At 42.7% G+C, this 13,888-nt stretch overlaps 2 protein-coding genes across 2 annotated transcripts in view; both read left to right on the forward strand.

Moving 5' to 3' along the window:
- Positions 1-393: 393 nt before the first annotated feature.
- Positions 394-7,050, forward strand: LOC139535391 (gap junction delta-2 protein-like). The gene is made up of 2 exons (XM_071334750.1): positions 394-483; positions 2,855-7,050. The coding sequence occupies exon 2, from the start codon at positions 2,863-2,865 to the stop codon at positions 3,982-3,984; it is 1,122 nt and encodes a 373-aa protein (XP_071190851.1). The 5' UTR covers positions 394-483; positions 2,855-2,862; the 3' UTR covers positions 3,985-7,050.
- Positions 7,051-8,897: 1,847 nt separating this feature from the next.
- LOC139535784 (unconventional myosin-XVIIIa-like) overlaps positions 8,898-13,888 on the forward strand; it is a 100,996-nt gene continuing 96,005 nt past the window's right edge. The window contains exons 1-2 of the mRNA XM_071335578.1: positions 8,898-9,075; positions 10,318-11,470. Of these exons, the coding sequence (XP_071191679.1) occupies positions 10,469-11,470 (1,002 nt within the window). The 5' untranslated portion in view covers positions 8,898-9,075; positions 10,318-10,468. The remainder of the gene's footprint in view (positions 9,076-10,317; positions 11,471-13,888) is intronic.

The raw sequence follows: 13,888 nt of genomic DNA on the forward strand, positions 1-13,888 counted from the left end.
TGTTATGAAGATGCTTTAGAATTATATTATCCCAAAGGTTGACCATTACCTTATTTTATTGCAATCTTCCAGCAAATTGTAAATAGATAGGTATGGGTGTCTCACATGATTGATTTGTATCCCATTTCCTCAGCTCTACCTTTTAAAAGCAGGCAGATATCCATTTACAAATCAGTATTGTTGCAATTTTTTCCAGAACGTTCTTTGAACTCTGTGCTTGACTGTGAACGGCTGTTCAGAAAAGGTGCCCCCCATTGTACATTTAAGTCTTTGTCCCACTGTATGTTGAAAGCCTTTGTTCACATACAGTACAATGAGTGTTTCAGAGTTTGGTAATATGTGTGGTCAGCCCATTCTCTCCTCATCCAGCTCAGTAGACTCCATAACGTCCAGCAACCAGCTCCCACATCAAATATAGTTATGCAGATTGCTTGCTTTGGCATTTTTCCAAATTTGGATAGGAAAGAAAGACATTTTCCTAAGGTAAGTTCCTCCAGAAATCCTTTATTAGGATCTGTATGTGCTATGTGGACATTTTCAGCTGTTTTTGCATTTTGGCAATGACAGTCTGTAGTCAGTGTTTTCCTTTTCACCATAGACTGTTGTTGAATAGGTTGAGTAGAGGGGTAGGGTACATTTACAAAGTGTACATTTATTAAATTAGTGAGGTATTATTATTAGTTATGTAGTTTGTGTCTGTCGGTACTATGGAGAGTGTAACCTATTTTTCATTTTCTCTTTCTACTTCATAATCATATAAATTAAGCATTTTTTCCATAGTATTTAGAATAACCAAGATCACTAATTTAAACAACACATACAGTTGAAGTCAGAAGTTTACATACACTTAGGTTGGAGTCAATAAAACTCATTTTTCAACCACTCCACAAATTTCTTGTTAACAAACTATAGTTTTGGCAAGTCGGTTAGGACATCTACTTTGTGCATGACACAAGTAATTTTTCCAACAATTGTTTACAGACAGATTATTTCACTTATAATTCACTGTATCACAATTCCAGTGGGTCAGAAGTTTACATACACTAAGTTCACAGTGCCTTTAAACAGCTTGGAAAATTCTTGAAAATGATGTCATGGCTTTAGAAGCTTCTGATAGGCTAATTGACATAATTTGAGTCAATTGGTGGTGTACATGTGGATGTATTTCAAGGCCTACCTTCAAATCCAGTGCCTCTTTGCTTGACATCATGGGAAAATCAAAAGAAATCAGCCAAGACCTCAGAAAAAAAAATTTGACCTCCACAAGACTGGTTCATCCTTGGGACCAATTTCCAAACACCTGAAGGTACCACGTTAATCTGTACAAACAATAGTACGCAAGTATAAACACCATGGGACCACGCAGCCGTCATAACGCTCAGGAAGGAGACGCGTTCTGTCTCCTAGAGATGAACGTACTTTGGTGCGAAAAGTGCAAATCAATCCCAGAACAACAGCAAAGGACCTTGTGAAGATGCTGGAGGAAACAAAAAGTATCTATATCCACAGTAAAACGAGTCCCATATCGACCCAACCTGAAAGGCCGCTCAGCAAGGCACTGCTCCAAAAAAAAAGCCCTACTACGGTTTGCAACTGCACATGGGGACAAAGATCGGACTTTTTGGAGAAAATCCTCTGGTCTGGTGAAACTGTTTGGCCATAATGACCATCGTTATGTTTGGAGGAAAAAGGGGGATGCTTGCAACCCGAAGAACACCATCCCAACCGTGAAGCACGGGGGTGGCAGCATCATGTTGTGGAGGTGCTTTGCTGCAGGAGGGACTGGTGCACTTCACAAAATAGATGTCACGGTATTGGAGTGGCCATCACAAAGCCCTGACCTCAATCCTATAGAACATTTGTGGGCAGAACTGAAAAAAAGCGTGTGTGATTAAGGAGGCCTACAAACCTGATTCAGTTACACCAGCTCTGTCAGGAGGAATGAGCCAAATTTCACCCAATTTATTGTGGGAAGTTTGTGGAAGGCTACCTGAAACGTTTGACCCAAGTTAAACAATTTAAAGGCAATGCTACCAAATACTAATTGAGTGTATGCAAACCTCTGACCCACTGGGAATGTGAGGAAAGAAATAAAAACTGAAATTAATCATCCTCTCTACTATTATTCTGACATTTCACATTCTTAAAATAAAGTGGTGATCCTAACTGACCTTAGACAGGGAATGTTTACTAGGATTAAATGTCAGGAATTGTGAAACTGAGTTTATATGTATTTGGCTAAGCTGTATGTAAACTTACGACTACAACTGTATATAAAACCAAAAACATCGACATAACACATAGAGAAAGGTTCAAACATAGTTTGTAAACACAGTGTACTGTAGGCTGTCTTTTTATTTGTAAATAAATTCTGTGTTCACATAAAGACCAATTTGTAAGTCGCTCTGGATAAGAGCGTCTGCTAAATGACTTAAATGTAAATGTAATGTAAAGACACTAATCTGTATCAAAGGGAAAGTACAAAAAGCCTATATGAAAAGACAATTCAGCTAAGTATTTTGAGGCTCCTCTTATGGATGTTAGACAACAGTGTGTGTTGATGTGTTTTATGGCTTCATGGTTCTGTTGACTGAGCATGAGCCCATCCTGCAATAGACACTACATTTTCAGTAGTGAGACTAACATGTATTGATGGCTCACCTATTAAAAGATCTTGATAAAGTACAAGGAAATAAGACAGTGGTGCAGATGAGCAGGCTCCATCGTCTCACTCCTTCAGAAGATTCATGATGTATCATTAATTTTGATTTGTCTGCGGGGCATAATGCTGTCGTGTGGTGGGTTCAACACACCATAGGCCTCTGATGTTTATTCTTCATCTGTGTTCCCCCAGGTTAACAAATGGGAGACTGGTCCATTCTTGGCCGCTTCCTAACGGAGGTGCAGAACCACTCCACGGTGATCGGCAAAATCTGGCTGACCATGCTGCTTATATTCCGCATCCTGCTGGTGACCCTGGTGGGGGACGCGGTGTACAGCGATGAGCAGTCCAAGTTCACCTGCAACACCCTGCAGCCTGGTTGCAACAACGTCTGCTATGACACCTTCGCCCCTGTCTCACACCTGCGCTTCTGGGTCTTCCAGATCGTGCTCGTCTCCACACCGTCCATCTTCTACATTGTCTACGTGTTGCACAAGATCGCCAAGGATGAGAAGTTAGAGATTGAGAAGATCCAGGTGGTCGCCAAGCACCCTCCTGCACGTGAAAGGCTCAAACATGTAGGGGTGGAGGGTGGGGAAGCCGTGGGGGCCAGCAGCCCCTCCTTCATCCCCCGTTATGAGGAGGAGTGGGGCACCCGGGAAGGGGAGTGTGTGGAGCAAAGCCTGCTGGAGGAGGACTTGAGGGAGGTGGGGAAGGACCCCACCGAGCTGTCCAGCCAGGTACTACTGACCTACATCATCCACGTGGTGCTGCGCTCCATCATGGAGATAGCCTTCCTAGTGGGCCAGTACTATTTGTTTGGATTTGAAGTGCCTCAACTGTTCCGCTGTGAGACCTACCCCTGTCCCAACCGGACTGACTGCTTCGTGTCTCGTGCCACGGAGAAGACCATCTTCCTCAACTTCATGTTCAGCATCAGCCTGGGCTGCTTCATCTTGAACATTGTGGAACTGCACTACCTGGGATGGGTCTATATTTTCCATGTGTTGTGCTCGGCCTGCTCCACATGTTGCGAGCCAGAGAGGGACCCTGTGGAACGCATGGACCTGTATCACAACCACAACCCTCTGCTGCTGCAGCTCAAACACTCCCTACGAGGCAGAGTGGTCCTGCAGACCCCCCCTCCCATGTCCCAGGAGAAGAGCAGTGGCATCTTGTCAACCCACACCCCTTCCTTCTCCTTTGAGACTGACTACACAGTAGAGTGCACCTCCAAGAGGAGCCCAGATGAGAAAGAACGCACTAAAGCCAAACTGGCCAACATGTCCAAAACAGGCAGAGGCAAGAAGTCCTGGCTGTGAACTATCAATCTGTCCTTTCTTTTAAATATTCTTCCTTTGCTTCCTCCTCTGATTGCATTTGTTCATCTGACGATTGATTACTTTTGTTTACAGTAAGACAGAGTACAAAAGCAACAGTCATTTGAGTCTTTTGCAGTTAATCTTAAGAAATTCCCATAGCACACAAGAGGAGAACCCATAGTATGCAAAAGCATACAGACTAAGTGCTCACATTTCTGTGTACAGGGCCGGACCCAAGCCTTTTGGGGGCCCTTAGCGAGATTTGATTAAAATGTTTTGCCCGAGAAGTGGGGTGGCCCACTAACCAAATCCTGCTTAGGGTTACCAAAAGGCTAGGGCCGGCCTTGTACAAACAGAAATATGAGCACATACAGTCTGTATGCTTTTGCATACTATGGGTTCTCCTCCTTTGCGTGCTATGGGAAAAATGTATGTTTAAAAGTTAATTTCCTGCAATTCTACACATTTTACCTTAGGCAGTAGGGGAAATTTTACAGTTTTAAAGCAAGCTTTCTGCAATTCTACACATTTTGTCAATACTTGACATGTTAATAATATCTGAATGAGAGTGACTAACAAAATCAATGAGGGCCCCCTGGAGGTCCCGGTCCCTGGGCACATGCTCTGCATGCCCGGTCAGTATTTGGCCATGATTATTACATGTTTAGATAACTGGCTAGAATAACTTACTAATCAAAAAATTGTTAGCTGACATGGCTAATTGAGTGACTTTCAGTGACTGACATAACAAGAGAAAAACTCCTGGTGCACAGCCAAATTTCAAAATTGCACCTTGTGTATTCTACTACTCTAACTAAAAAAAAAGTCCTGCTTATTCCTGGAGTGTACACGGGTACAAATGCAACCACCTTGGTAACTATTCATATAACATCTATAATATAACAAATGATATGGTTTCAAAAGGAAATAACACTTGCCAATATTTCAACATATACAGTTCATTACGGAAAGTATTCAGACCCCTCGACTTTTTCCACATTTTATTACGTTACTGCTTTATCCTAAAGTGATCCTTATCCTATTTTTTTCATCAATCTACACACAATACCCAATAATGACAAAGCAAAAACAGGTTAAGAAATTCTTGCAAATGTACAAAAAAGCTAAAACTGAAATATCACATTTACATAAGTGTTCAGACCATTTACTCAGTACTTTGTTGTAGCAGCTTTGGCAGCGATAACAGCCTCAAGTCTTCTTGGGTATGACGCTACAAGCTTGGTAAACCTGTATTTGCGGAGTTTCTCACATTCTTCTCTGCAGATCCTCTCAAGCTCTGTCAGGTTGGATGGGGAGTACAGCTATTTTGCACAGCTATTTTCAGGTCTCTCCAGAGATGTTCGATCGGGTTGAGTGGCTGGGCCACTCAAGCACATTCAGAGACTTGTCCCAAAGCCACTTCTGCATTGTCTTGACTGTGTGCTTAGGGTCGTCATCCTATTGGAAGGTGAACCTTTGCCCCAGTCCAAGGTCCTGAGTGCTCTGTAGCAGGTTTTCATCAAGGTTCTTTCCCTCAATCCTGACTAGTCTCCCTGCCGCTGAAAACATCCCCACTGCATGTTGCTGCCACCACCATGCTTCACCGTAGGGATGGTGCCAGGTTTCCTCCAGATGTGACGCTTGGCTTTCAGGCCAAAGAGTTTAATCTTGATTTCATCAGACCAGATTATCTTGTTTCTCATGGTCTGAGTCCTTTAGGTTCCTTTCGGCAAACTCCAAGTGGGCTGTCATGTGTCTTTTACTGAGGAGTGGCTTCCTTCTGGCCACTCTACAATAAAGGCCTGATTGGTGGAGTGCTGCAGAGAGGATTGTCCTTCCACAGAGGAACTATGGAGCTCTGTCAGAGTGACCATCGGGTTCTTGGTCACCCCCCTGACCAAGGCCTTTCTCCGCCGATTGATAAGTTTGGCCGGGCGGCCTAAGAATAGTCTTGGTGGTTCCAAACTTCTTCCATTTAAGAATGATCAAGGCCACTGTGTTCTTGGGAACCTTTAATGCTGCAGAAATGTTTTGTTACCCTTCCCCAGATCTGTGCCTCGACACAATCCTGTCTCTGAGCTCTACGGACAATTCCTTCGACCTCATAGCTTGGTTTTTGCTCTGACATGCACTGTCAACTGTGGGACCTTATATAGACAGGTGTGTGCCTTTCCAAATCATGTCCAATCAATTGAATTTACCACAGGTGGACTCCAATCAAGTTGTAGAAACATTTCAAGGATGATCAATGGAAACAGGATGCACCTGAGCTCATTTTTGAGTCTCATAGCAAAGGGTCTGAATACTTATATAAATAATGTATTTCTGTATAAAAAAAACAGTTTTTCGCTTTGTCTTTATGGGGTATTGTGTGTAGATTGATGAGGAAAACATTTCATTTAATCCATTTGAGAATAAGGCTGTAACAAAACAAAATGTGGAAGAAGTCAAGGGGTCTGAATACTTTCCCGAATGCACTGTACAATTATCAAGCTATTATTATAAACGTTTTTTGGGGTCATTTTGTCATAAAATGATTTTCTCAGTACAATACCAGTTTTACCTCATGTTAGAATCTAGTGATTCTAAGAGAAAAGTGCCCTTTTCCTCTTGATTAGAAGATGACTTGAGTAACTTTAACGAGGTATCTTTTGAGCAACCGAGTACTGTTATTTGATGAGAATGTGCTCACTCGGACTGTGTTCATATGAAAAACAATAACAAGAAAAAATTTCACCCAAAATTCCATTAGGGAAGGAGAGCATCTGTAGTGAACTAGTTGTGAACTTCGTATCAAAGAATGTATCAAGAATGCCCTGTTGAGCAGTGAGCCCATTTCAGAACCAAGCACTAACTTTAGTTGCCTTGGTTTGGTAAATTGGATCTCCAGGAAAACAATGTCATACATTTTTGTAGATCACTGAATAAAATGATTCCAGGATTAACAGTGGATACTATTGTGTTTTGTTCCATGTAGCCTATGAAAAGAAACATATCATCGAAACAGGCAAAGAATAAAGGAGATATGCTACACCTACATCTGGACTCTAACCAAGAAAAGTAGGACAGCTGTTAAAGGGATAGTTCACCCAAATTATAAATGATCACATTGGTTTCCTTACACTGTAAACAGATAATGGACAAGGTATTTCAGCAATCCATGCGTTGGTTTTATTTCCCTTGCATGGTTTCTAAATGCTAACGTTTTAACATTTGTAACACAAATCCCATTCAAGTCATGGGACCGATATTAGCATTTTCCGTGCATCATTTCCAAATCATCCAGAAGTATCTAAAATTGATTGTGAAGCTCAACAAAGTCACTTATAGATGATTTGAACATGATGTGTGACAAATGCTAATATTGGTCCCATGACTTGAATGGGATTTGTGCCACAGATGCATTTGGAAACAGTGCCAAGGAAACTAAACCGAAGCCTGGATTGCTGTCATACCTTGTTCATAGACTGCTTACAGCTCCTGTCAAACTCATTCCACGGAGGGTCGAGTGTCTGCAAGTTTTGCTCCACCCTTGTATTGGATTGTTGAATTAAGGTCACTAATGAGTAAGGAACTCCCCTCACCTGGTTGTTTAGGTCTTAATTGAAAGAAAAAAACACAACACACAGACACTCAGTCCTCTGTGGAATGAGTTTGACACCCCTGGCTTAGAGGCTAAGGAAACTGAAGTGTTATTTTGTCATTTGTGTTAACTATCCCTTTAAATGATGAACAGTTAGGGACTATGCTTTTCTGAAATGCCTTTATCATGGTCCTTTGTATATGATGAACCACATGCCATTCAACTTTAGTCCAGATGATGATTGTATTTTTTTTTAAACACACTTGATTTGTTTTCCTAGATGGTCATGTAAGATATAAACTCAGCAAAACAAGAAATGTCCCTTTTTCAGGACCCTGTCTTTCAAATATAATTCGTAAAAATCCAAATAACTTCACAGATCTTCATTGTAAAGGATTTAAACACTGTTTCCCATGCTTGTTCAATGAACCATAAACAATTAATAAACATTAATTGAGTGACTTTCAGTGACTGATATAACAAGAGAAAAACTCCTGGTGCACAGCCAAATTTCGAAATTGCACCTAGAATGGTCATTAAGACACTACCAGCTTACAGATGGTAGGCAATTAAGGTCACAGTTTTGAAAGCTTAAGACACTAAAGATGCCTTTCTACTGACTCTGAAAAACACCAAAAGAAAGATGCCCAGGGTCCCTGCTCATCTGCATGAACCCCCCTTTGTTCAGGGACACATTTTCCAATTCTGTTAGTCACATGTCTGTGGAACTTGTTCAGTTTATGTTAATACAAATATTTACACATGTTAAGTTTGCTGAAAATAAACACAGTTGACAGTGAGAGGATGTTTCTTTTTTTGCTGAGTTTAACTTTACAAACTTTTGTTTAATTGTTAAAGATCCTACATAATATTTCCTATCAAAAATGAGCCTGTTCAATTGGAAAAAAATTGACAAAGTTATGAAGTATGGCTAAAATAGCCTAGGCCAGGCTACTTTTGACATTATTACTTTAATGAAATTACGGACAATAGCCTGTATCAGTAGCCTACAGTAGGGACCTATAACCTGTCAATGCTTCTACCAACATAATATTTTTTGTTGTTGCACACAATCATTCAATGCAGGGCTCTCTAACCCTATTCCTGGAGAGATACAATACTGTAGGTTTTCACTCCTGGTTAATTACAACTGGGTTTGGAGCAAAAACCTACATGAGGGTAGCTCTCCAGGAACAGGGTAGAGGAGCCCTGTTCTATAGTACGCTAAATGCACAGGTTAGTCAACAGACTACTACCACATTGTATCCCAATCAGTCTATGATCCCGCCTATCTTTTTTTCTCTGGGCTGAGGCTGGGTCCCTATATGTCCTCAAATCAGCCAGGAGGTGTCACTGCGAACCGGCTGACGGTCACTATTGCGTTAAAAGACTGGACTTCTCGACCGCCCTGCATCGACACTACAGTAAACTGGTGAAAAGCTACTGACAATCTCTCTCAACCCTTCATCGGACAGTTCACCAACTCTAAACCTGCATATCACTGAGTGGTGAGTAACCTACAAGTCCCCTGATAAAATACATAAATAGACCCGGGTCTGTACATCTTTTCTCTCTCGATGAAACTGTTTGTCATCTGAAGCCACCGGTGTGATAATGAAGGCAAAGTAGCTTAATGTGAGCGCATTATGACCAAACTGTTACTAGCCGCGACAATAACCTATCCACAGCAGTGGATACACGAGTAGACAGTGACAATGTATCAATTATGTTAGGGATATGTTTCAGGTGTAACCAAACTGGTTACATTGATTTACGTTAATGTTATTATTTCTCACTGTGGATAGTTATAGGGCAAGTGGCTCGCATACGCTATCGTATTGCAGACATTATAGGCTACTGTGATATTGCCGGTTTGTATTTAGTCCTTTAGTTTTTAGATTGTCTACTCAGTGTTTGCATGCATGTACTTCTCAATGCAGTGCCATGCGGCACGAAACGCATGGGGAGGATCAGTAGCTTAATTGATGTGTAACAGTGGGGCTGGAGTGAGGTGGTCAGGAAGTGAATGAATCAGCAACCTGATTGGAAGATGATGATTCATACACAGATTTATAAATAGTTTCGCTGTGAAAACTAGCCATATTCTTTGGCTCCTCAGGACTGGGACTATACTGGTGTAAAGGGGGTCTACTTCAGAAACACAGAACTCCTACTGGTCTCTTTTCTTCGAACACATTCGTTTTTAATGAAGGGTCCACAGGGACACACTCTCTTTGCATTATTAAGTGCCATATCCTTCCCACCGACAACCTGCAAATAATAGTATTTGTGTCACATCAATTAAATATTACCGAAGACATCAGCATACCAACTTCTTTAGGAAACCACATAATAATCTGCTTTAGAAAAGTGTCCTCGTAAAATCACGTGTCAGTGCAGTGGTTTTGAAAAGTTTCACCGAGAGAAGAAGCAACATTGTTATTTAATGAAAGGCAGCCTCTTACATGTGATACCCTCGCTACAACGACAGTGTCTGGTTTCTTCTACCTAGCCCTTGGTGATTTTAAGTTAATTGACACATTGAAATGCATTGCTGTGTAAAGCTGACTCATACCCGTATGTTCTGGATAAACATGCATGACATAAATTATATTTCACAGGTTTCTTGCATGTCATGAGTCTGTCTTTAGCCATGAGCATGACACATGATATCTCATTGCCATTGTATTGGATGATTGTTGGATTATTGCCTAGCCTAAGACTTACTTTATAGTCTCCTCTCTCCTCAGGGCCCCTCTGTTGATGACATTCCTAACTGTCACCCAGATGCTTCCATGACCAGGGTTGAAAGCCTGAACTGAAACTTCACTTGTGTATGGAACCCCCCTGGTTTAAACCTACACAAACCAACCTTGAGGGGGTTGCTATTTGGAGCCAAATATGTTTCATCTGACCAAGAAAGACAAGGACAAGGATAAGGATGAGAGGAAGAAGGACAAAAAGGACAAAAAGGAGAGGATGTCCCAGGCAGAGCTGAATAGTCTGGAGGAAATGAGCCAGAGGCGGGGCTTCTTCAACCTCCACCGAGGAGGCTCTAAGCGGGACAACAAAGGCAAGCTGGAGATCTCCAGCCCCATCCCTATCAAGGTAGCCAGCAACACAGAGCTCAGCTTTACTGATCTAGATGCTGATCGCTTCAGCAACCGTGGCAGCATGGTCCTGGACTTGGGCCAGATGAGTGCCGCCAGCTCCAGTGATGACATCAAGGGGGAGTGGGGACAGGATCCCCGTCGCACCTCTGTTAAGGAGCGAGCGGCCAAGTTCGGCAGCCTGGCAAAGCAGCACTCCCAGGTGGGCCAGGTCATGAAGCGCTTTTCCTCCCAGAAAAACAAAGAAGGGAGTGTCTCTGAGGCCTCCACACCAAGCTCAACACAACCATCTCCCCAGATAGAGAACAAGGTGTTTGACCACCACAGACATGACTCCCATCTGCATCGCCAGGGCCACGGCAGGGCTGGGAAGAGGGTTCATATCCCAGAGGTGGTGGAGAAGACCTTCCCGGCAGACCTGCAGCTGCCTGGCGTCTTGGCGCCGCCCATGCCTGAGCTCAGGGAACTGGAGCTACAGCGCCGCAACACAGGAGACTTTGGCTTCTCCTTGCGCCGCACAACCATGTTGGACCAGCAGCCTGATGGTGGGGTCTACCGCCGCGTGGTTCACTTCGCTGAGCCTGGTGCCGGGACCAAGGACCTGGCGCTGGGTCTGGTGCCTGGAGACAGGTTGGTTGAGATCAACGGGCACAATGTGGAGAATAAGAGCCGGGACGAGATCGTGGAGAAGATCCGTCAGTCTGGGGACTTTGTGAGGCTGAAGGTGCAGCCCATTGTGGAGCTGAGTGAGCTGAGCCGCTGCTGGCTGAGGAACAGCAGAGAGGCCTACGATGTAAGTACCTAATTTAGCATGATTGTTCAACAATGTTATAGTAGTCCATTTGAAGAACCAGCCTGAGTGAGCTGCTGTTTCTCTGTGAGATTCATGTTGCTGAGATATTGCCAGTAATAGATTCCACATATCAGTGGTGTCTTTGCTGATGATGATGTCATCGAGAGAATTTGTGAAGGTTCTGTTGGGAAAGGCTGGTTCCTTCTGAATGATTGTGGGTATTTAATTATCTTACAGATTGACTACTGCACATGTTACATGCTTTTATCATCTAAACACGTTATTTTGTTTGGCATTCTTTAGCAGGGATGCTTGCCTCTGTTATGTAACCACACATCCACATGGTTCCACAGTCATGTCACAGAGAGGGTGAATGTCGGGTGTGAGGAGCTGCCTCCTTTGGAGAGGCTTGATGACCCTGTTCTGTGTGTACTGTACAGTGTATGTAATTCCCCCCCCCCCCCCCCACCCCCTTGACACCAAACAAAGGAGAGTTGGAGAGGAGTTTTTTAGGACAATAGCACAATGACTACAACAGCCCCATGGCCATATGCTCTTGAAATGACAAGTCAAGGTCCAGTTTGAAGTTTTCTGTAACATCTCATGACTTAAGTTTTTGGTTCCAAGTTGCACTGCAGTAGTTAAAAGAGAAGCATATTGTTATGGTTTTCATAATGATTTTATGGATTTTTGGTCATTACTATATGTCTGTTTTATAGTGTGTTAGTTTGGCAATTGGAAGTGTGGATACAAGCTCTGTCCTGAACCTCCCACTTCTAACCTTTCAACCCCACGCACACTCCCATGTTCCTGTGTAGCAGGTCTTTCTACTGTTATCTCTCTGGCAGGACTCGTCTGTCACTCCTGCTCATCTCCAACACTTACTTACAAGATTCTGCAGCAAAATATCAATATTCTCTTTTCATTTCTCCTTATTAGGGCCTATTCTCAAAGATCATTCTAAAATAAAGCAGTGGCTATTGCATGCCCATTTGTTCTGTAGAGATTTAGGGACACCACAAACTCACTTCAAGTAAGGACCTTGCACATTCTTTGCTGCTTTGTTCCAATTAACAAACACAGAGGTGGCAGGGCTTCAGCAGGAGTTTGAGTAAAGGGTAAAGGCCTGTGAAAGCTGGTCATCACTCAAGTCTCCAGACAAGATGAAAAGGAGGAGGGTCTCCAAGCCTTTGCCACTCCCTAGACTAAGTATAAGTCTGTATCCTGGTTCATTGCTGCTAGGGTGATTCTGAGGTTCTACCCATATGTGTACCCAGATCTCAAGTGGCTGAATGTATCTCACAGGAGAAAGCATCTGAGCAAGTGAAACTGTGCCTCTTTGTACGTGTAGGCCATCTATCTGATGCTGTCTGGTCCAAACCAGTATGACATTGTTGCTGCCCGTAGCATTGAAGGCAAGGGAAGCCAGCGAGGATCTTGCCTCCCTTGACAAAAAAAGTATTAAAAAATTTGCCAATCAGCATTGAGCTAAACTGTGAATGGTCCTGGCGCACCAAAAAAAGAAACTGTCACGGGAAGCCAGTTTGTATTTTGGCATCACTCATATCAAATCCCATTGAGAGCATATGTCATTGACAGAAAAACTTGAATTGTTGCATCTCATTGTGTTGTCCTCTGGTGGCTATCTAGCTAAAATTTGGCCCGTTCCTAAATTAGCCATGGATGGAGATGGGGATTTAGACTTGTGGTTTTCCTTAATTCTAGGATAACAAAAAATAAAAGCGTGTACCGTATGACCGAGTGATATACCGTTTCGTCAACATGAAAGAGAGGATGGCATTGGTGTTTCTCTACAAGTAGGGTGAGTCAACATGTTTTTCTACTTGCACGAACACACACACACACAAATCAGAACAATGGACAGCCACATCATATTTAGCTTACATTGATTGGACTAAATTGTTTTTGTTAGCACTTAGACTAAGCAGAGGTGATTTGATGATGTTGAAAAGGTGCTGGAATAGTGGAGGCAGCTCCTGTTTCCTTTGCGACTTGCGGTAACTCCCTGTGGTTCTAAAGCAATCGTTATTTAGTCGTCCGACAATATCGGAAACATTAACTTGCTAATGTTACTGTACATGCAATATGCTTTGTGGTCTTCACTGGACAGAGGTTCCTATCCAGTTCTGTGATAAAACAAAGCTGTGGTTGAATTTATTCTGCCACCAGCTTTTTGGCATATGTATCACAGTTGCAAGGCATATGAATTGGCTTGGCTTCCCCAGTGATTTTACCCACGCACCGTTACTGGCATATCCATTTTTTTATATTTGTATTGTGGACATTCTCCACTGTTCCTCTTTGGCCAGCTTTGGGTTTGTATTGAGCTGTCATGGGAATGTGTATTTTTCCAGATGGTTAAAGCATCTGGAGGGGGAATTTAACTATGTGTTTATC

The sequence above is a fragment of the Salvelinus alpinus genome, chromosome 1 (genome assembly GCF_045679555.1).
Source record: "Salvelinus alpinus chromosome 1, SLU_Salpinus.1, whole genome shotgun sequence".
In the NCBI taxonomy this organism is placed as follows: domain Eukaryota; kingdom Metazoa; phylum Chordata; class Actinopteri; order Salmoniformes; family Salmonidae; genus Salvelinus; species Salvelinus alpinus.